The 20436-nt window shown below is 43.5% G+C and overlaps 1 protein-coding gene across 1 annotated transcript in view; it reads right to left on the bottom strand.

Moving 5' to 3' along the window:
* Positions 1 to 15010, bottom strand: part of chd1 (chromodomain helicase DNA binding protein 1) — a 30882-nt gene extending 15872 nt beyond the window's left edge. The window contains exons 1-22 of the mRNA XM_080842826.1: positions 14737 to 15010; positions 12629 to 12750; positions 11739 to 11925; positions 11460 to 11612; positions 11234 to 11289; positions 10546 to 10704; positions 9919 to 10184; positions 9382 to 9607; positions 8996 to 9096; positions 8524 to 8702; positions 7991 to 8112; positions 7348 to 7564; positions 6333 to 6422; positions 5726 to 5916; positions 4689 to 4877; positions 4111 to 4270; positions 3403 to 3555; positions 2912 to 2983; positions 1970 to 2119; positions 1701 to 1849; positions 384 to 480; positions 67 to 162 (exon numbers count right to left, since the gene is read on the bottom strand). Of these exons, the coding sequence (XP_080698952.1) occupies positions 67 to 162; positions 384 to 480; positions 1701 to 1849; positions 1970 to 2119; positions 2912 to 2983; positions 3403 to 3555; positions 4111 to 4270; positions 4689 to 4877; positions 5726 to 5916; positions 6333 to 6422; positions 7348 to 7564; positions 7991 to 8112; positions 8524 to 8702; positions 8996 to 9096; positions 9382 to 9607; positions 9919 to 10184; positions 10546 to 10704; positions 11234 to 11289; positions 11460 to 11612; positions 11739 to 11925; positions 12629 to 12681 (3066 nt within the window). The 5' untranslated portion in view covers positions 12682 to 12750; positions 14737 to 15010. The remainder of the gene's footprint in view (positions 1 to 66; positions 163 to 383; positions 481 to 1700; positions 1850 to 1969; positions 2120 to 2911; positions 2984 to 3402; positions 3556 to 4110; positions 4271 to 4688; positions 4878 to 5725; positions 5917 to 6332; positions 6423 to 7347; positions 7565 to 7990; positions 8113 to 8523; positions 8703 to 8995; positions 9097 to 9381; positions 9608 to 9918; positions 10185 to 10545; positions 10705 to 11233; positions 11290 to 11459; positions 11613 to 11738; positions 11926 to 12628; positions 12751 to 14736) is intronic.
* Positions 15011 to 20436: the final 5426 nt, after the last annotated feature.

Genomic DNA, 20436 nt, shown 5'->3' with positions numbered 1-20436 from the left:
TAAATAACGGACATTTTCAAATGGCCGTAGAAATGCAATCAGAGCCAGGTGTGAGAGCTCCATTACCTTGAACTGAGACAGGAGCTCTTCTCCTATACTGGATTGACCAGGGTCCGTCTCCCTGGTCTCCGCTCTCTTCAGGATCTCATCAATATCCATCTCCTGCAACACACACACACACACACACACACACACACACACACACACACACAAGGTAAGAGGCCTAAACACACTAAATCACTGGATAATCAAAAACTACTATGTACTAGGAGTCAGTAAGATGTGCAGTTCTGAAGGCAGAAAGATCACATATTGAGAGGGTGTGTGTGTGTGTGTGTGTGTGTGTGTGTGTGATCACATAGCGAGAGGGTGGTTCCACTAACCTGAGGATCCTGCTCCTCCCCCTCGGGCTCCTTGAAGAGCTCCTCTGCACCAAACTTCAGGATGGCCGACAGCTCCTCCTTGTTGAACGGAGTGGAACTGCAGGCGAGAGGAATTCAAATCTCAGCGGTTGAGGAGACCGGTTGCATACTTTGGATATTTTATTTTGTGGACTGCGGTGTATAGGGTTGGGAGGCAAATATCCCCAAACTCAACAGCATTCACGAGACTCAATTCAAACCATCACCCATTCGACTATGAAAAGGTACGAGCATCTATTGGACCCCGAACAAAGGAAACACAATCAGTGTAAACGTGCCATTTCTCAACCAAGCAAGGGAAACCATAAAATGTGTATTTAATCTATTCACTCTTGTGCAATCTACCTCGAGGCACACTTGAGAGCCAGTAAGGACAGGATTGGCAGCGTGTTCACAATCTTAACATCCCCATAAAACACCTAATGAAGTCCAGATGTGGGCCATGCTCTTGAAACTCAGTTACCCTACTCTAGTGTGGCCTGCAGAGAGGGCCTCTCCGCCTTACCAACCTCATTCAACTGCTTTAGAAGAAAACTCAAAGCATGGTTGATAAATAACCAAAAATGTGGTCATTAGTGGGTAAGCAGCAGAACTTGTATATTGGGATTTATTTATTTTTGATTTATTGTCCGATTTTGATTTACGATTGATATATATACATTAATGCCTTTTTTTTAAGGTTGTATAGCCTTTGTCAATCTGGCAGGGGGACTGCGGATGGAAACTAGCCTTTTGGCTATAATTGGGTGCATTTACATCTTAATGTTCATGAATGTACACTGTCCCACTTGATCAAATAAACGAATTGTATTGTACAAGTCCACAAATGTATAGATGGATATAAAAGGTCAGAGTTCACTCAGTGAGCGTCTCAAATCAGATGTTTTGACTGCCTGGCAGTGCCAGATGCTCAGTGTTTGCTTTGCCAATCTGAGATTGCGTTGGGGCATGAAGGTCAATATTGTTATCAACAACCCCAATGGAGCTTAACTGGAAAAAAGCAAAGAAATAATTCCGAGTACATGAAAGATTAAACGAAATGTTTGTTCAGAAGGTATCTGTTGGGAGATACACGGCTACCACAAACTCGACATAATTAGCCACGAAACTCAAAATATACCTTACTAAAACGAAGGTCGTCACTATGTAAGAGTCTGTCCTTGAGGCTGCCTCAGCATGTCTGAATCGCACCAACATAAGCTGGAGGGAGCAGGTGTCAGTGATGCTGATGTGTGTGTGTGTGTGTGTGTGTGTGTGTGTCACAAGCTGGGGTTCTACCTGGAGGGAGCAGCACCGGTGTCCAGAACAGTCTTGCCGGTGGTGTCCATTCTCTGGATGACCAGGTGGTCCAGCACCATCTTCTTCTTGGCTCGCTCGATGATGTCCTCCTCGACTGACCCTTTGGTGACCAGGCGGTAGATATTCACCTGCACACACACACACAGCCAGGAGAGGCCACAGGGTGAAGGTGGACGCATAACTGGGAGTCATCTACTGCACACAGCCAGGAGAGGCCACAGGGTGAAGGTGGACGCATAACTAGGTACCTGTCTCTTTTGGCCGATTCTGTGCGCTCTGGCCTGGGCCTGCAAGTCATTCTGGGGGTTCCAGTCCGAGTCGAAGATCACCACAGTGTCTGCGGACGCCAGGTTGATCCCCAGACCTCCAGCTCTCGTGGACAGCAAGAAACAGAAGTCCTGAGAAGACACAGGAAAGGAAAAATATGCCCATCACAACTATGCTTCGAAAGCATATAATATATAATAATAATAATAATAATAATAATAATAGCATTCATTACACAAAACACCAACAAAAAAAACAAAGTGACAAAAACTCACTTGAGATCCTGCATGAATGCTCTAGGATTAATCTTAATCACGCTAAAAGGAACAGGCCTATAATAACATCTAGCTCAAAGGAACAGACCTGTAATAACTTGGTCTAGCTCAAAGGAAAAGGCCTATAATAACATCTAGCTCAAAGGAACAGGCCTATAATAACATCTAGCTAAAAGGAACAGGCCTATAATAACATCTAGCTAAAAGGAGCAGACCTATAACAACATCTAGCTCAAAGGAACAGGCCTATAATAACATCTATCTTAAAGGAACAGGCCTATAATAACATCCATCTTAAAGGAACAGGCCTATAATAACATCCATCATAAAGGAACAGGCCTATAATAACATCTATCTTAAAGGAACAGGCCTGTAATAACATCCATCTTAAAGGAACAGACCCATAATAACATCTATCTTAAAGGAACAGACCTATAATAACATCTAGCTCAAAGGAACAGGCCTATACTAACATCTATCTTAAAGGAACAGGCCTACAATAACATCTACCTTAAAGGAACAGGCCTACAATAACATCTTCCTTAAAGGAACAGGCCTATAATAACATCTTTCTTAAAGGAACAGGCCAATAATAACATCTAGCTCAAAGGAACAGGCCTATAATAACTATGAACATGATGTGGTTACCTCAGAGCCCTCTGCATTGAAATGATCCAGTGCCTGCCTCCTCATCTCGCCTTTGATGGAGCCGTCTAACCGCTGTAAAGAGAACACACCATTACCTGTCAGGGGACATGCTACAGAAGGCCGAAGGCTGTGTGGAACTGATACGACGGCTGAAGGTTCAGGGACAGACAGACATGCAGATAGATAGAAATATACCCAAATATTGGGTTAAAATAATTCCATTCACCTGCCTCACTTTTTTAAATAAATACCCAACTGAGGCTGATAGGGGTTTGTTTTAAGCGATCATTATTATTCAGCAGTTCTATTGTGATGGTTTTGTGATATTGTGACGAGCCATGACGTATTATATCGGGGGATAAGCACCATGACGTCCATCATGCAATGGGGTAGGTGACGATACCCAATCATGTTCTGAAGGGTAGACAGAACCAGAAGCTGATTGGAGGGATTCCTACGCAGCTGTGTCATGGGCGCGCGGCGACACACACCTGGAAGAGGAACTGCCGGCACTTCAGGTACTCGGCCAGGATGTCCAGCATCCGGACCATCTGAGAGAAGATGAGCACGCGATGGCCTCGCTCCTTCAGCCGCAGCAGCAGCTTGTCCAGCAACAACAGCTTCCCACTGCTACGGATTAAGTGCTGCTCACACACACACACACACACACACACACAACAGTACTGATCAGCTTTGTACTGGAAGTGTCCCTTTATGCAAATGCGCCGTTGTGTATCGTGTCTGTTTATATATATTTTTTTTAAACATTTTTTATTATTAATCTGTTTATATTTTAGCAAAACAAGGTCACGCCAAGTTAATGAACTGCGAATTTATGAACTGAAATTCTGAAAGACTGTTAGAAACTACAGAAAGTTTAAACATCAGTAACAGTACTGTCGTCATCCTGTCAGTGTGTGGTGGTGATCATGCCCCCGTCCTCATGGCTGCGGATTTATCAGATGCCTGAAAGTGCCATATCGGCGTCATACGACGTCATACACAGGGGGTTCAGGAAGTGTAACGTACTTTCAGGCATTGGTAGGGGTACCGAGACCTAGTTTTTAGCCTTATACTCTAACCCTAACAAATCCTAAGAAAAAGTTGATTCTGACACTTAGAAACACTACGTCACTTCCGGTATAGCACTTTCAGGCATGTGATAGATCCGCAACCCTGACTAGGAGCTGCTGGGGTACCTGCAAGGCCTCCTGTTTATTGTAGAACTCGTTGTCGTCTGGCGGCTTGATGAGGTAGCAGTGGTTGCAGCACTTCTTCAACTCCATCATGATGTTGAGGAAGCCAGACGTACTGCCCTTTCCTTTGCTAAGAGCTTTGTAGTTTCTGGTTAAAATCCACCTACGAGAACACAACCAAGCAATGAGGCCTTCATCTAAATCAATGAGGCCCATCAAGTAGTGCCTACCTCTGCTACAAGATAGAACAAGGCATCAAGTCCATTTCAGAGCTTCAACAGGAACTATTCAAGGACTATTATGTCCTAAAACATAACGAAACTAGTTTTTCATCACCATCATATTTTTCAAAGCCACCAGTGTGAACGTGGCAGCCGGAGAAAGGCTGGGGCTTCAAGGGCATCTCTCTCGCTCTCCCTCACCCCCCCTGTCTAAGCTGGGCCTTAAAAGGCCATCTCTCTCACTCACCCCCCCCCCCCCCCCCCCACCCCCACCCCCCCCCCCCCCCCCCCCCACCTTCTCCCCGTCTAGGCTGGGCCTTAAAGGGCGGTGCTCTCTCTCTCATTCCCGGTCTCTCTTACTTGTAGTACTGCTTCTGGATGGCGCTCATCTCCAGTCTGAGGATCTGCTCCACCTTGGCGGGCAGCGACTTCTCCACGTCCTTCTTGACGCGCCGTAGCAGGAACGGCTCCAGCTCCTTGTGGAGGCTGGCGTAGCCGGAGTCACGGCCCTTCGCGTGCTCCTCCTCGAACAGCTCCCACGAGTGAAACCTGGCACCACGAGGAGGGGGGGGGGGGGGGGGGGGGGGAGCAGAGAGACAACGGCACTTTAGAAGGTCATCCGCTGATAAGATGCAAACATTTCAAGTTTCACCAAATGCAGTAAGAACAACGGAGTAGTACAGTATGGTGTTTATGACAACAGCAGCATATAGCATGCAATCCACTGGAAAGGATGAGCACTAAGAGTGCTACAGTGAAAACAGCCTATAATAAAACAGAGTTACTACATGTAGTACCAAATACTACATTTAGCCATGTTAGAAGAAGCAGAACACGTGCGTTCCATCACGGCCTACACCGTTTATCGTTCATACAAGTGATGGTGTGAAAAAGCGCCATGCGTGCGTACGGGTGGAGGCCTAAAAAAAAAGTGAAAGTGACTCTATGGCATAGGTGGTGTAGACACACACACTCTGAAATCCATCTCTGCATTTGATCCATCCAGGGAAGTGACACACACACACACACACACACAGTGAAGTGGAGTAACGTGTGTGAAGTGGAGGCCTACTTCTCAGGCATGATGACACACACACACACACACACACACACACTCACACACAGTGAAGTGAAGTAACGTGTGTGTGTGCGCGTGGAGGCCTACTTCTCAGGCATGATGACACACTCACACACTCACACACACACACACACACACACACACACACACACAGTGAAAGTAACGTGTGTGTGCGCGTGGAGGCCTACTTCTCAGGCATGATGACACACACACACACACACACACACACACACACACACACACACACACACACACACACACACACACACAGTGAAGTGAAGTAACGTGAAGTAACGTGTGTGTGCGCGTGGAGGCCTACTTCTCAGGCATGATGAAGTGCAGCAGGGACCACAGCTCCTTCAGGGAGTTCTGCAGCGGCGTGCCCGTGATGAGGAGCCGGTGGTTGGAGCGGAAGTCCATCATGGTCTTGTAGAGGAGCGAGTCGTCGTTCTTCAGCCTGTGGGCCTCGTCCACTCCGATGAAGGCCCAGCTCACGTTCCCCAGGAATGACTGACGTCAAAACAAGAAGGCGTCGTTCAGAAGTGTCTGACAACTCACTTGATACTTGTCTTGCTGCAATTTTGCTAATCGTTTGTTGTGTGTTGTTTTTGTTTGCCCTGTCTTATTGTTGTTTCTATGTTTATGTTCATTTAATGTATGTTTACTATCTGATTGTGTTGTGGACCCCCTCGAAAACGAGATGGTACATCTCAAGGGGTTATTCCCAATAAAGATCATTTCCAACATACTAGGTGTTCTGTAGTACTTAGTGTGTTTTTTTTTATGTTTATTGTCTGCACCAATATGCCAAAACTCATTCCTGGTAGGCGTAAACTTAGTTGGCAAGAAAACAATTCTGATTCTGAAGCGGAGTCTCAACATGGGCACACTTGGGAGTGCTCTTTAAAAATGCAATTAAAGCTTACCTTATCCTTCAAGAGGATCTCGTAAGTGGTGAGCAATATGTTCAGCTTCAGTCGCTTGTTCTGAACGTGCATCCACTCCTGTTGCCTGATCTGAAAATGAGGAAAATAAAACATGGTGTTCATAATATTCAACTCCACAAAATAAACACATCTGAAAATGAGGAAAATAAACATGGTGTTCAGAATATAATGTTCAACTCCACAAAATAAACACATCTGAAAATGAGGAAAATAAACATGGTGTTCAGAATATTCAACTCCACAAAATAAACACTAAACAAATGTTGACACATCTGCTCTGACTGCACTGTTTCCCCCACTCAAATATTGTTTGTTTGTTATTGATTATTTGTTTGTTTTTTAATTGTTTTTCAGGGTTCCACCAGCGGTGAAGATGTTCGGTGTGGGACATGGAAGCCTGACCAGAGGATGCACCGACCATCTGGACTTGCCCATTAGCAGGACTCCTAGCTAATGAGGGAGAATGATCCAATCAGCTGGTACGTACGTATGCATGCAGCAAGCCTCGCTGCACTTTCTGAACCCAAATCTGGCCAACATAGACACTGACCCACTCAGGACTCAGATGCCAACATAGACACTGACCCACTCAGGACTCAGATGCCAACATAGACACTGACCCACTCAGGACTCAGATGCCAACATAGACACTGACCCACTCAGGACTCAGATGTCACACATTCAGCGTCGAGGAAAAAAAAGAAAAGTTCTATTGGGTGCAACTGCCCTCAGATTTGGTTTTGGTTTGTTTATGTTTCCTTGTTTCTGCTCCTACCACTGCTGCTAGCCCTTCTTGTTTTCAAATTGTTTGTAAATTGTAAATTGTTATATGTTATAGTGTTATATGTTATTTTTTGGTATATGTTATTTTTGGTATATGTTACTCTGTTATATGTATGCTGTCTACTGCGTAGATGTTGGCTGCCAAGTCCTAAACATTTCGCTGCACTGACGCAATTTGGTGTATGCGACCATAAACACTTTCTCCTCCTACCATGTTCCTGCTGGTGATGTCGCCCAGGTACACGACCACGTTCATGTGCGGCGCCCACAGCTGGATCTCCCGCTGCCAGGAGGTGAGGGTGGACAGGGGCACCACCAGCAGAAAGGGCCCGTACAGCTGGTGCTCCTGGAACAGGTAGCTGAGGAAGGAGATGGTCTGGATGGTCTTGCCCAGGCCCATCTCGTCCGCCAGGATACAGCTGTTCCCTCTGCGGACACAATGCACAATGTTATAGAAGGAATCACACTACATTAAATGGGATCTGTTATGTACATTTCATTAAAATCCAACTGCATTAAATGGGATCTGTTATATTCATTTCATTAAATGACATCCAAGAAGCTACTCAATCATTATGAATGTGTGAGGCAATAATTATATGCAACCCTGCATTTTCACAGCAAACTTCTGGTGTGCTAACTTGTTGCCATACAAATCGTGCAAAAGCTGCAGATTCATACAAAAAAAAAAAAAATGGAAACTATGGAAGTATGAGGCAAACAAAACAAAAGCCACAGCGCTCCACTTGGCATCAAGACCAGACAGGCAATTTAAAAGCGGTAGTGTTTTGATAAGCCTTGCATTAAGACGGTTCAGGCGGCAGCAAATTCAGTTCAATCCAATCTCAACCTACTTGCACCAGGAGTGAGCCATCCAGTTCAAGCCGTCCAGCTGGTAGTCCCGGAGCTCCAGGCCCTCGGAGATGAACGTGGGCTGGTTCTTCATGGGCATAAACCTGGGCCTCTGCTTCAAAACCTACAAAACATCCATTTATTTTATATGTCGATCAAATGACATTGCACCTTGACTCTGAATAAGTTGTTATGTACTACATAGGTAACTAACCACTCTGGACCTTTTTATTTACTTATTTTTATTTCTTGTTTCATTTTGTGGTGTTGTGTTTGTTTGCTTGTCCCTGTGTTATTGTGTCTACTGTCTTTGAAAATCTCAACAAATATACATTGAACAAAAAAACACCTAGAAAGCATGCACAACGCATCACCACCTGTGCACAGCTCTGTAAGAAATTAAACAAGTTTTTTTTCTCTCCACTTATCTGTCCTTAAACTCCAACAAAAAGCAGGAGCATGTTTATTATGACTGGTGAGGAGAACAGTTGCAGAAAGAGAGAGAGAGGGGGAAATTGCTTGTTTCTCCTGGTACCTTGCAGTCTCTGTAGGGAATGGTCTTGCTGTGGTTGCGACACATGTAGTCATCGATGCACTTCTGGAACTTCCTGCCGATGAGGGCTCCGTCTTCCCAGCTGCACTCCGAGTACGGCAGCCCCTGCCACTTGCACAGGTAGTCAGGGTAACCAGCCACTGACTTCTGGTTTGAGTGACCTGAAGGTATAATGAAGACCTTTGTCAGGTTGGTACACGAGAGAGGGAGAGCGGCAGGAGAAGAGAGAGGGAGGAGAAGAGAGAGGGAGAGAGGGAGGAGGAAGAGAGGAGAAGAGAGAGAGGTAGGGAGGGGGAGAAGAGAGAGGAAGTGACCCACGACACCCTGTAGCCATCCACAAAGCGTAAGATATCCCATTACACTGAACTACGAAGTTATTAAAAAAAAATACTAAAATAGAAAATGTGATTTCTGTACGTGTGCATTCAAAAATTTGTAGTTTTGTAACACTCACCAATTATTCTCTCCACAAACTGGTACTGAGAGTGCAGGTCGTCGTGAAGCTCCTGTTGACAAATGAAGTACTCAACATCTTCTGGTGATGAAGATTTTAGCCTGTAGTGGTAAAAATGTAATTCATTCAAACAATGAGAGCATACCGATACACAGGAGCTAGATCAAACACATATCTCACACAAGGAATACAATCAGAGTTCTAGGATGTACATTTTCAAATTAATTAAATTCAATTGTATTTGTATAGCGCCATAACAATACAATTGACTCTAGGCGCTTAACAGAGCCCAGAGCCATAAAATTAACAGTAAATACAAGTGACAACGCAACCCACACACACACACTACATGAAAAGAAAAAAAAGAAACTTGAACTCCGCCTCACCATTTCCTCTCCTCTGATTTCTTCTTCTTGAAGTTGTCCAGCTTCTTCATGCCCTTGACGTTCTGCAGCTTGAGGGTGTCCTCCGTCTCCCAGGTGTTGTGGATGTGGGACCAGCCCTTCCACTTGATCAGGTACTGCACGTCTCCTGCCTCCTTGTGTTGGTTGAAGTTTGCGTTGGGGTCCCCGTCCGCCTCAACCGCATACACTGTAGTGGTGGCCCCAGTGGCTGCAACCAAAACAAACAGCGGTGAGAGAAGATCACGATCACGATCACGAGCACGTGTGTGTGTGTGTGAGTGTGTGAATGTGTGTGAATGTGTGTGTGAATGTGTGTGAATGTGTGTACTGTTCAAGGGGGTGCCAGATCTTAAAAAGACTAAAATATTAAAATAGAAACATCTGATTGTTGAAGAATAATCTGATTCATTTATAATATACAGCAACAAAACTAGAGGCACATAAAAGCACCTTTATACAGCCCCCAGAGACTAACCCATAGTACCACCCCACAGGTGTCCTGGCCTCCTATTGGCTCACCTCCTTTACGAGCGACCCTCGTGTCCATCACTCGTTCCAGCGTCTCAAACTCGTCCTCCTCTGGCGGTGGCACGTCCTCGCCGGTCACCTCCACCAGGTCGTCCGAGTCCGTCTTCATCTCGTCGTCTTCCTTGTAGCTCACGTTAACCGTGGCCTGCCTCCGCGGGCCGGCCAACGCCTTCTTGTCATAGTCGTCGTCGTCCGAGGAGGAGCCCGGCGGCTTCTTCCTCTGCGCTTTGCTCTTCTTGCCGTTCCTGGCGGCGGCCCTGGGTAGACAGGGGGGAGAGAAGGAAAACAGGCGTGTGAGTTTCCCCCTCTTTTTTCGGCCTAATGGACCATTCCACCACTCCGGAAGGGGAGGAAATTCAATCAGCAGTCAATCATGGGGGGGGGGGGATTTTACTCTGATGAATTTAAGCGTGCCATATCTGCTTTTCTGCTGAAAAACACTCAGCTCTGCAGCCGGTTTCAATGATATGCCGTCGGAAAATAATGAGGGTGACAGACTGACGCTGACCAAGCAATTCTGTCGGAGGATAAGGGGTTTTAACATGCATACACTGGAGATGAAGTCTTTAATTCGATCATAACAATAGACTAAATATAGCTAAAAGCGCAGAAACTCACTTGGTCGGTGGCTTGCGGCTCTTCACTTTGTGACTAGGTTCGTAGTCTGATGCGGAAGCGTCACTGTTTTCTTCCTCCGCCTCTTTAGAGGAATCGGAACCAGAGTTGCTGCCAGAATCGGACCCTGAGCCAGAGTCTGAATCCGAGCCCGAGCCAGACCTGCACACAAAAATAACAAAATAAAAAATATGACATGCATGATATTTCAACCTCAGCCTCCTCTTTCTGAACTGCACAGCTGACCTGATCATCTTGTTGCGTCTGCCCTTTCTCTATAGTCTAAACCGAACAGGACATGGCACAACATATCTACAACCGTACATTCCTGTGAGCTGATCCTCTTCACATATGACCTTTACTTATAGACAGAGAGAGAGAGAGAGAGAGAGAGAGAGAGAGAGAAAGAAAGAAAGAGAGAGAGAGAGAGAGAGAAAGAAAGAGAGAGAGAGAAAGAAAGAGAGAAAAAGAAAGAGAGAGAGAGAAAGAAAGAGAGAAAGAGAGAGAGAAAGAGAGAAAGAGAGAGAGTTAGAGAAAGAAAGAAAGAAAGAGAAAGAGAGTGAGAGAGAAAGAGAGAAAGAAAGAAAGAAAGAAAGAAAGAAAGAGAAAGAGAAAGAGAAAGAGAGAGAGAGAGAGAGGGGGGAAGTGCCTCCTGGTTGTCTGGCTTGTAACCCTGCCCCAGCAAACTCACCCTTTGCTTTTTTGTCTTGACGAATCATCGTCCGAGTCATCGCTGCTGGAAGAATCCTGAAAGAACAGAGGCAGTTTTAAACACGCTGAAAGATGCTTGTGTCAACTTGATGTGTCTGGCACATTGATAGTACTCCAGCTCAGGTCCACCCTCTGAAAGGTGAGTCACCTAACCCATTCAAGTGCATTAGGTGAGTGATGCATCTTCTGGGGTTTGGTGATGTTACCTCATCTGAGCTATTTGAAGAGCTCTGCTGCTGTGGTGGTTGTTGTTGATGCTGCTGCTGCTGTTGTTGCTGTTGTTGCTGCTGTTGAAGCTGCTGTTTTCTGAGCATGGCCGACCTTTGCACTGCCAGGATACTGGGGTTTGACTTCCAAAACTGTGATGACCAAGGGGAAATTTGTGCATTAAATTACTTTAAATGCCCTCCTGTGTCTTAAAAGGTACAATCCTGTCGCAAAGGAAACATGCAACAATGCGACTCGTTGCCATGGCGATGCGTTACCTCTGCCCCGTCAATCTTTGCCGGTTCAACTTTCTTGGACTTCTCAGAGTCCGAACCTGATTGGCTGCCGGAGTCAGAGCCACTTCCTGAGCCGCTGCTCCCTGATTGGCTGCTGCTGGAACTACTGCTGCTGGAGCTGGACCCTGACCCGGAACCTGACCCGGATCCTGACTCGTCATCAGAGTTACTGCAAAAACACAGACAAGTCAGATAAGCACACAACACAATTTCATATAGAACAACATAAACAAACAAACATAAACACTGATTAACCAGGGAGCTTCGTAACAGCAAACCATCTCAACCAACCACTGATGTCCCATGGAATTTCAGGAATTTCTTTCTTAAGTTGTCAATAGTTCACTCTGTTACACAGAATTTGCAGGTCCACTCTAGCAGTGTGGCCCAGTGGAAGGCACTCACTGACCTATAAGGCCATAGGAATAACCCCAGCTAAGCTCATCAGTCTGACTGTGCACCTCTGGAGGTGTTGCCTAAAGCCTCTATGGTGAGATAAGTGATCCAGGCGTCTGTCCCCTGACTGCCAATCACAGCCTCAAGGGTAGCACTCAACAGACAGCTGTTTCTTTGAAGGGGGCCTTTAAGGAAATCATTAAATAACCATAAAACTTCTAGATAGCAAGTGTTACAAATATGTTCGCAAGCTAAATTTCCCTCCAAAATGCTGAACTGTCAATATCCATCCTGAGCAGTTGTGTTGGTCTCCTAATGCATAAGTCACTCACAATAATAATAATAACAATAGGAGTTCCGTGTTTACTTTAACAAGCTCCAGCTGGCCACAGTGAGTTGACTTAAAGAGCAGTTTAAACACACCATTCACAACTAAATGCGTGCAAAAGGTCTTGGCAGAAAGATTTCGCTCCTACCTTGACTCTCCGCTGCTGTTGCTCGCGCTTTCGTCTTCACTGCGTGCCTCCATGTTGGAGCCTCCAAAGACCGCCTCAGGAACGTGGTCTCGCCCCAGTACACCAAACACTGGGTAGTTTACCTGCAAGAGAAACGACTGAGCTTCAATCCTTAAAGATCTCTACAGTCCCTCTAAGGCAGCAAACACAGCTGAGAATCTGAGGAGCTCTTGGTGGTGAGTCAGTTTTGAAGAGCAGTAATGGTACTTGCATTTTGTTTGTCAATGTGGGACAGCTAAACTGCTTACATTTTAAGAAATGTTTCCGTGCCGATTAAATCCTTGATTAAAAAAAAACAATTCAGCATACCCCTCAAGGATTACACAAATCTGAGTCATACTGTAATCAGAGATATACATAAATACTATGCAGTGCTTCACAATACTACATAGTGCATTCATATTGAGCTATTACACGTCAGTGGCAAACTTTCTGTTAACTGCATTTTTATGTTTTATGAACTTTTAATGGTCACCTGGAGCAGTCAATTCTACTATGACATCAGCCAATTACTAATTGCGACTCTTCTTAAACTGCACTGATTACAGTTTGTTCAGGTATATTGCAACAATCTAATTTCGACCAAAATGACAGCTGCAGCAGCCATGGCCGAGACTCCAAAAACACGTTTTTAAATGAACATCAGTGATTCACCCAATACACTACCTTATAATTTCATTATTTTGCGACGTCTGCAAATTACTCAAATTCAACACGCTGGTTTGAAACCCTATAAATTGCTCTCGGCATAACCAGTTTGACCATATAAACAATGACATAACATGCGATATGTAATCATCACACACAATAAGCCGAAACATGAAAAGAGTAACTGTGGACTGTGCCCCTCTCCTCACAATGTTTTCTTAAAATCAACAAGCAACTCAATCAATCCGCCGTCAATGTACTTCGTTGGAATATAAACCAAGCAACCATCACGTTAGACCGCAAAGGCCTTGCGCCAGGCCCGAGAAGCATCTAGGGCTTTAGCGGACTCTCCTGGACAATGCCCCCAAGACGCGAACGTGAGTAGGAGGCAATAGAGCACCGACTCTGAGGACGTCCTTTATTCGTAAACCATTTGCAGTTAGCAATAAAATGATACGCGAACCGCGCACACATAGAAAAGACGATATGATCGCCAAACTTTGTTCACTGTTAAGCAATAGGGAGGTTTCGAATAGACCAGGAGTGCAGTATTTCGCGCTATATTTCAAATGTAAGTTAGCTTGTTACCAAGCTAGCCATCCAGCAAATGATTGAAATTGTGTCTTTACTTTGAGCGAAAAGTTGCTAGGTTGCTAACTAGCTCCGGAATGCTAGGTAGCCAACATTATAGCTCTTGAGAAGCATGCTTGATACCCAACTTTAACTAACAAGCTACTCTCCTCCACGCTTCCTATTGTTTTGCAAAACAGACTAAATAACTTCATATTATAAGAAGGAAAGGTAAATTCCTTGCAATACCGTGGCAATGTCATGTTTAATTGATCTTTAGAACTCATCATCATGCGGTCATATGATTTAGCAGGCTACTGGCTAACATTTAGCTACTTAGCGGGATCAAGCAAAACAGGTCACGGCGTGAAATGAAGAGCTGTTAGCAGGCTAACCAACTAGCATTGGAGTCCGCCAGCTAACATTAGCTACGGTGGCTATTTAGCAATAGCTGGTTAGCTTGATATCTAAGTGAAAGTTAACAAGCCAACTGTGAACAAGTTGGCTGACATTACTATTTCACATAACAGTATTTAAGTCCACGTGCTGTATACAAAACCTAACAAGATCCCAATATCAAGACAACACATCGGGTTTGCTGAATCCCGCACTGCACTGAGAGCTCTTTAGCCGCGAAGGCTAGTAAATGTTAGCTACCGTTACCACCAGGCGAATAGTTGTTTTCATCCGTCGTTACTTCCCAAATTGCAAAAATCATCTTTCCTGTAGTAGCTACATTATAACCAACTTCAGGTCTTCAGAATGCTTGATAGACATAGTTAAGATACATAGCGAGCCCAATCCAATGTATATCGCATCACACTTCAGTCTTGTTATGCTTTTGATAGTACCTGACTCAAGCGAGGGTCCACTCCGTCTCCGCGTCCTACGCTGAGGTCCTTTTTTCTATTTTCTTGAGCTAGCAGCTAACGGTTGCTAGCTGGCTAGCTTGCTCCCAGGGAGAGCAACCCAGCGGTCCTTCACAATATCAAGCCAAGCTCCCTTGGTTTCTTCTTTCAAGCGAGGAACCTGATCTTCCTTAAGAATCTCCAAGCGAGGATCAGTATTCTTTAGATGAACCGTACTAACTGTTAAAGATTGCAGGCATTTTAGCTACGGGTCCTTCGACAGCCGGCCTCCGACATGACGCCGTAGAGCTCAAACGATGTCGAGTGTGGAAACCCCGGGTAGTGACGTCAGGACAGCGTTTTGTTACCCCATGTAACTACATAATGCATCTTGGAAAACAAAACACAATGTTTTTTACAGCTAGATATTTTTGTTTACTGTAAGAGTTTGTCATTTCAAAAGTTACATGCGAACGTGAAAGCAAATAACAGAAAAAAAGTGAGCCAGTTAAGAATTTTAAAGATTGAAACAGCCTGAAGAAGCCTTATTCATTCATCCCTCAGCACTGAAAGAAAGTTTCCTTTTTCAGCCCAGGGGCGATTGCATTATTATGACACATGATTAAAGTTTAAGAATAAGTATGACACAGAAATGTTAAAAGATAAAAGATCTGACATGTTATTAATCACCAACATTTAAATCAAAAGTAAATTACATTTAAAATATCTAAGTCTTCACTGGCCCCACACTCACAATCCCCCTAAATAAAGTAAAGTGGCAAAAGGAGGGAAAATACAATCTCCCTTGAGGAACTGGACTTTTACAGTCATAATACTGATATAATTACATTCATACACTTAACAAATTCTAGGTTGTTTTTTCCAAGCTGAGTTGAGGCTGTTTAGGCGAACATGGGAGATCGTGCCTTCTCCTCACTGGGGCCTCGCCTATGGAATAACCTCCCGAAGAGGATAAGGGCCTTTGATTCCTTCACTGGCTTTAAGTCTAAACTAAAAACTCACCTCTTCACCTCTGCCTTCAACTAAGGTCTTGGTTCTTGTGTTGTTTTTTGATTGCCTTCTTTTTTTCTTCTTCTTTAAATGTCCTTGATTTATGATTTTGATTTATTATTATCAACTGTCTTTGATTGTTAAACTGATTGATTACTTTGTAAAGCACCTTGAGACTTCTCTGTTTGTTAAAGTGTGCTATATAAATAAAATGAATTATTATTATTTTAACTCCTTCTGGGTTGTTTTCAGTAACCCTTCAGGCTGAATATGGTTCACCTAGTCTTGGATGGGTAAAAAAGTCGCTCGGCGGCTCTTCAAAACAGCAATGCTAACCCACTGAGATGGGCTGGGTTGACTCAGCATTGGGTTGGTCCTTATTACCCAACAAATGGGTTAGGCTAGCATCGCAACTAAAATAACTGTTCTGTTATATGTTCTGTCCAATATTCAACCAGCACCTGGATTGAGAACAAACTAAATTGGGTTCTTTTTAACCCAGTGCTTTTAATAATCATAATAATAATAATAATAATAAAACCTCAGACTATGGGGCTTTTCTAAGTTCTGTCTTGCAATTATGCCAGCAGTCCATGTTCTACACCTAAACAATTATACAGAGAACTATATACTAAAACAATGTTTGTATACCACAAAAAAATTGGTGCAAGGACTACAGCCTTCAAAAAAGCTCATGAATTTGGAAATAATCAGTAGTGCAACTTTATAATTCACCTGGTTAGAAACTGTATGTAGAATAAAGGAAACAAATACATCAACGGACAAGTAATTCATATCTAAATCTACTTTATAATGTTCCTCCACAAACAATACCTAGTGTGTTACTCAATATGCTTCCCAAGATACAGTTAAAGCAAGGGGGTCTATCACAGCTTTGTCAGAGTCCTTTAAGGTACTTACCACAATTCGGTTTTGCAAAAGGTTGTTGACATTTGATCTTGACAACAAATCAAACTACACTCCTCCCTTCTGTGCTTCAGAACCGCCATGTTTGGCTAGTATTTTATTTATTTATTTATGCGTTTATTTGAAAAGAGACAGTGGACCTTTATAAACATTTCCCAGAAAATGTAAATGCACCGGAATTAGCTTGGCTAGCTAGTTTTCATCCGTTGTCCCTTGGCATGGCATGACAGAGAGATATGGAAATAAAAGAAAGAAAATAATAGTATTGTTTATGGCTCGGTCTGAGCCACTATTTTGGTTTCCCATTTCAAGAGCGCAGAGTTTTTTTGAGCGGGAACACTGACTACAGCTAGAGGACCATGAGAAGCAATTTGCTGAATTTGACAAAAAGTGTATGGGATTAGAATCGCTAACTGCATCTCTAAGGGGCAGACTGAAATCTTAGCAATGCCTGTCAAGTTGAATTGGAGTTTTGCGTTAGAGAAATTTCCAAAAGAAGAAAACACGAACAAAGATGATTAACAAAAAGCGGTGAGCCATATTGTTATGGGGCCTCCTCCTTTCACATGGGGTCACGTGATATGACTTCTCCTCCTTCAGTCAAGTTCAATAGCTTGTGTGCCACTCAGGGGGAGTTCCAGGTTAATGGAGGTATTTACCTACATAGTTATTGTTTCATAGTCATGTTATCTGTCACACATGCCCTTTATTTTGCATTCACGGGACAATAATTGACTGCCTTTTCGTTGTTTTCCAGTCTTTTTTATGTTTTGTAAGTCTTTTGGGACAAAAGCGTCTGCTAAATATTGTAATCATAACCATAATATAATAAAAACAAATTGGTGAAGCTTTTTTTTTTTCCAAGCACTAACAATTGTGAATGAAGTCACACTGTTGTAAAATGGTCTGGAGATTATATTTTTTGTGGTCCTACAAAGGCAGACTTGTTACTGTTGGATACGGAATGGCCCTTAATACCCACACATAATTTGGTTTCAAGTGTCTAGGACCTTCCTATTTAGAGTTATTCCTAACCCTAATCCTAAAGATTATCCTAGGTTTTAATTTTAGTATTCAGGAGATCAATCCAATGGCCACCGAGGCACTGTAATTGAAAGCAAATTATGGCTGTTCTCAAATTCAAGATAATGTTTTCATTTATCCCATATGTCAGACAGCATGTTACGTTGCTGTGATGGAGATTTGATGAGTTGTCCAGAGCAATACGAGTGAACACAAAATGCCTAATGTGTCTTTCTCATAGCAATCATCTTACCAAAAAAGGAAATGATAAATACTACCTTTGTCAACACATACATTTAGAGTGGGTTTTAATTGTTGTTACATCATTTCATTGTTTCAATGTTTATACGTTTTTAAGAATTAAACCTGTAGGAGACAAGAAAAAGTAGTCTTTTCAGTAAACATGTCACAAACTAAAATGTGTCTCAGTCTGTAATGCTATATTACCGAGCCTCTATAATTTACCTCTTTCTTTCTTTCTTTCTTCATCTGTGTCTTTGTCAGATGCCACTGTCAAAGCCCTTGAATTTCACCCAGCCAGCTCCGCCTTCTTTGATTGGTTTCCTCCTGCGCGCCTCTTTATGATGGGTCTTCTCCTGGCGCAGCTGCAGTCCATGTGTAATGATGAACACCAGCCAGAAGGGGTCAGTAGCGATACGCAGAGCCACACCACACCAGGCCAAGCTCTCCAACTTCAAGCCCACCCTCCTCATCGCCACATGCAGCAGAGCAATGACAGCCACCAGAGCCAGGTCATACAGAGTAAGCCAGCAGGCAAAGCCCAACAAGCCTTCTGATTTCTGCTTCCACACCGACACCAGCAGCAGCATGGACATCACTACGCAGGCGGACTCCAGGGCAATCAGAGAGAAGTAGCACTGCATTCCTATGAAAGGGACGTCTGTGCCATCGGTGCCATTAGCGGGCCCTGCCAGGGCCATCCGAAGGTTGCCTATCTCAAAGACCATCTGCATTACGCCCACCATCATAAAGTACAGGCCACCTACGATGGACCCGTCACGTGGAGTCAATCCACAAAAGCCTTCTGCAAGCAACAGCTGCATGGTCACAAGCAGATAAACAGCAGACGCTCAAGAGGAAATGTTGGTGTGTCCTAATCTGATATATAAAAACACTGGTTGCAGTGCAGAGTGATGAGTCCAGTTTGAGCTTTATCCTGCTTGGAAATGATGTCACTGGGCTGTCTCCATTGGAAATGTCACAATCAGTTGTCCCTCTCTGAGCACTTATCTGAGGACCCCAAAAGACAAACAAATGTTTCATTTTAATTGACTTACTCATATGTACTTCTTTCTTAAGGCACTTTGAAACATGATCTTGTTGCAGACTTGACTGAGCAGATAAACAACAATAAGCATTCAAGTTAAAATCAAAACAACAAAGCGTTTGAATAGACTGTAAGGCTAACTACCTAGCAAGCTAAATAACTAACTGACACACGCTACCACCTTAGGTCTACTCTATTAACTAGGGAAACACAAGACAGTAAATGAGCGTATGGTCGCATCTTTATCTTACATAACTTGATGTGCATTGTTAGTACAAATGTGCAAGGCTGTACGAGCTCACATGCACTGGCTCACATCTAGATACCTGTGATGTCTAGGTATCGTAGCCCGACCTATTATCCCGCACGACCTATTATCCCGCAAGCGCTGGTACACGTTACTTAATATTGATTTTGGTGTCATCCAGGATCGCGGATTTCGGAAAACTTAAGTCCCTGCCCAAAAAGGGTATTTAAATTAGCTTTGTAGCAAAAATGGCACATATACAGCGTTTTGAAGTGTATAAGATAGTGTTGTAATACTGCGTGTACAAACCAGCCTGATACAAATAGTAGAATTATGATTTCGCGACGTTCGGTGTAAATTCTTTTTCTTGATGAGCTTTATTTCCAACGGCATTTTAAATCAATGCGGGATAATAGGTCGTCGCCAACTTTGTTGCCATTTCGCGACTGTACAAAACAAATTGGAAAATACGGTCAGAAATGTTCCTGCTGAGAGTCAAACAAGACTTCGTGCATTGTCTACACACCTGTCACTTCTGAAATATATAAGGTTGACTCATTAAACCGTATTTATATTGATAAAAACATATGTGTTAAGCGGATTTTTTGGTGGCCCGCGGGATAATAGGTCGCGTTACTATACCTAACGACGACTCACCTGGCAGCATTAGCTAGCTAGCTAGCTATAGTTACCCAATTCATTTAGGATTACTTAAGGTCGTGGTATTCAAGTAAGCTAACTTAACTGACATTTTTCCTAGATATCAATAATGTCGTTTGTATGTTCTTGTTTCCAAACAAAAGCATAATCGGTATATTATGATTCCGTCACTAGTTAACTAGCGATAACTCTTCAACAACGGAAACGCTAGTTAATTATCCTAGTTACACGTCAAAACAAAACCTTTAAAACAAGATGGTTAATAACACCGATGGGAAGTAAAGAGGCCATCTTAGACATTATCAGATAAGCAGATACCTTAGATGACTTATGTCATCGTGCTGTAGCGATGTGTTAATATTTAAACCCTTGACAATCGAAGACTGTTGTTAGCAAACAAGCTACTGTAGCTAGCTGTAATTATTCGCAGCACGAGCTACACTGTTCCGTCCTGTTTGGGTAACCTTGGCGTCGTCTGAAGAAATCAACAACTTAAACCTTAGGCTACTATTCAATAGTAAATATTCATGTTTATTCAATATTTCTA

The sequence above is a fragment of the Sprattus sprattus genome (genome assembly GCF_963457725.1).
Source record: "Sprattus sprattus genome assembly, chromosome: 7".
NCBI classification, from domain to species: Eukaryota; Metazoa; Chordata; class Actinopteri; order Clupeiformes; family Clupeidae; genus Sprattus; species Sprattus sprattus.
This window is presented reverse-complemented; position numbering and strand designations above follow the sequence as displayed.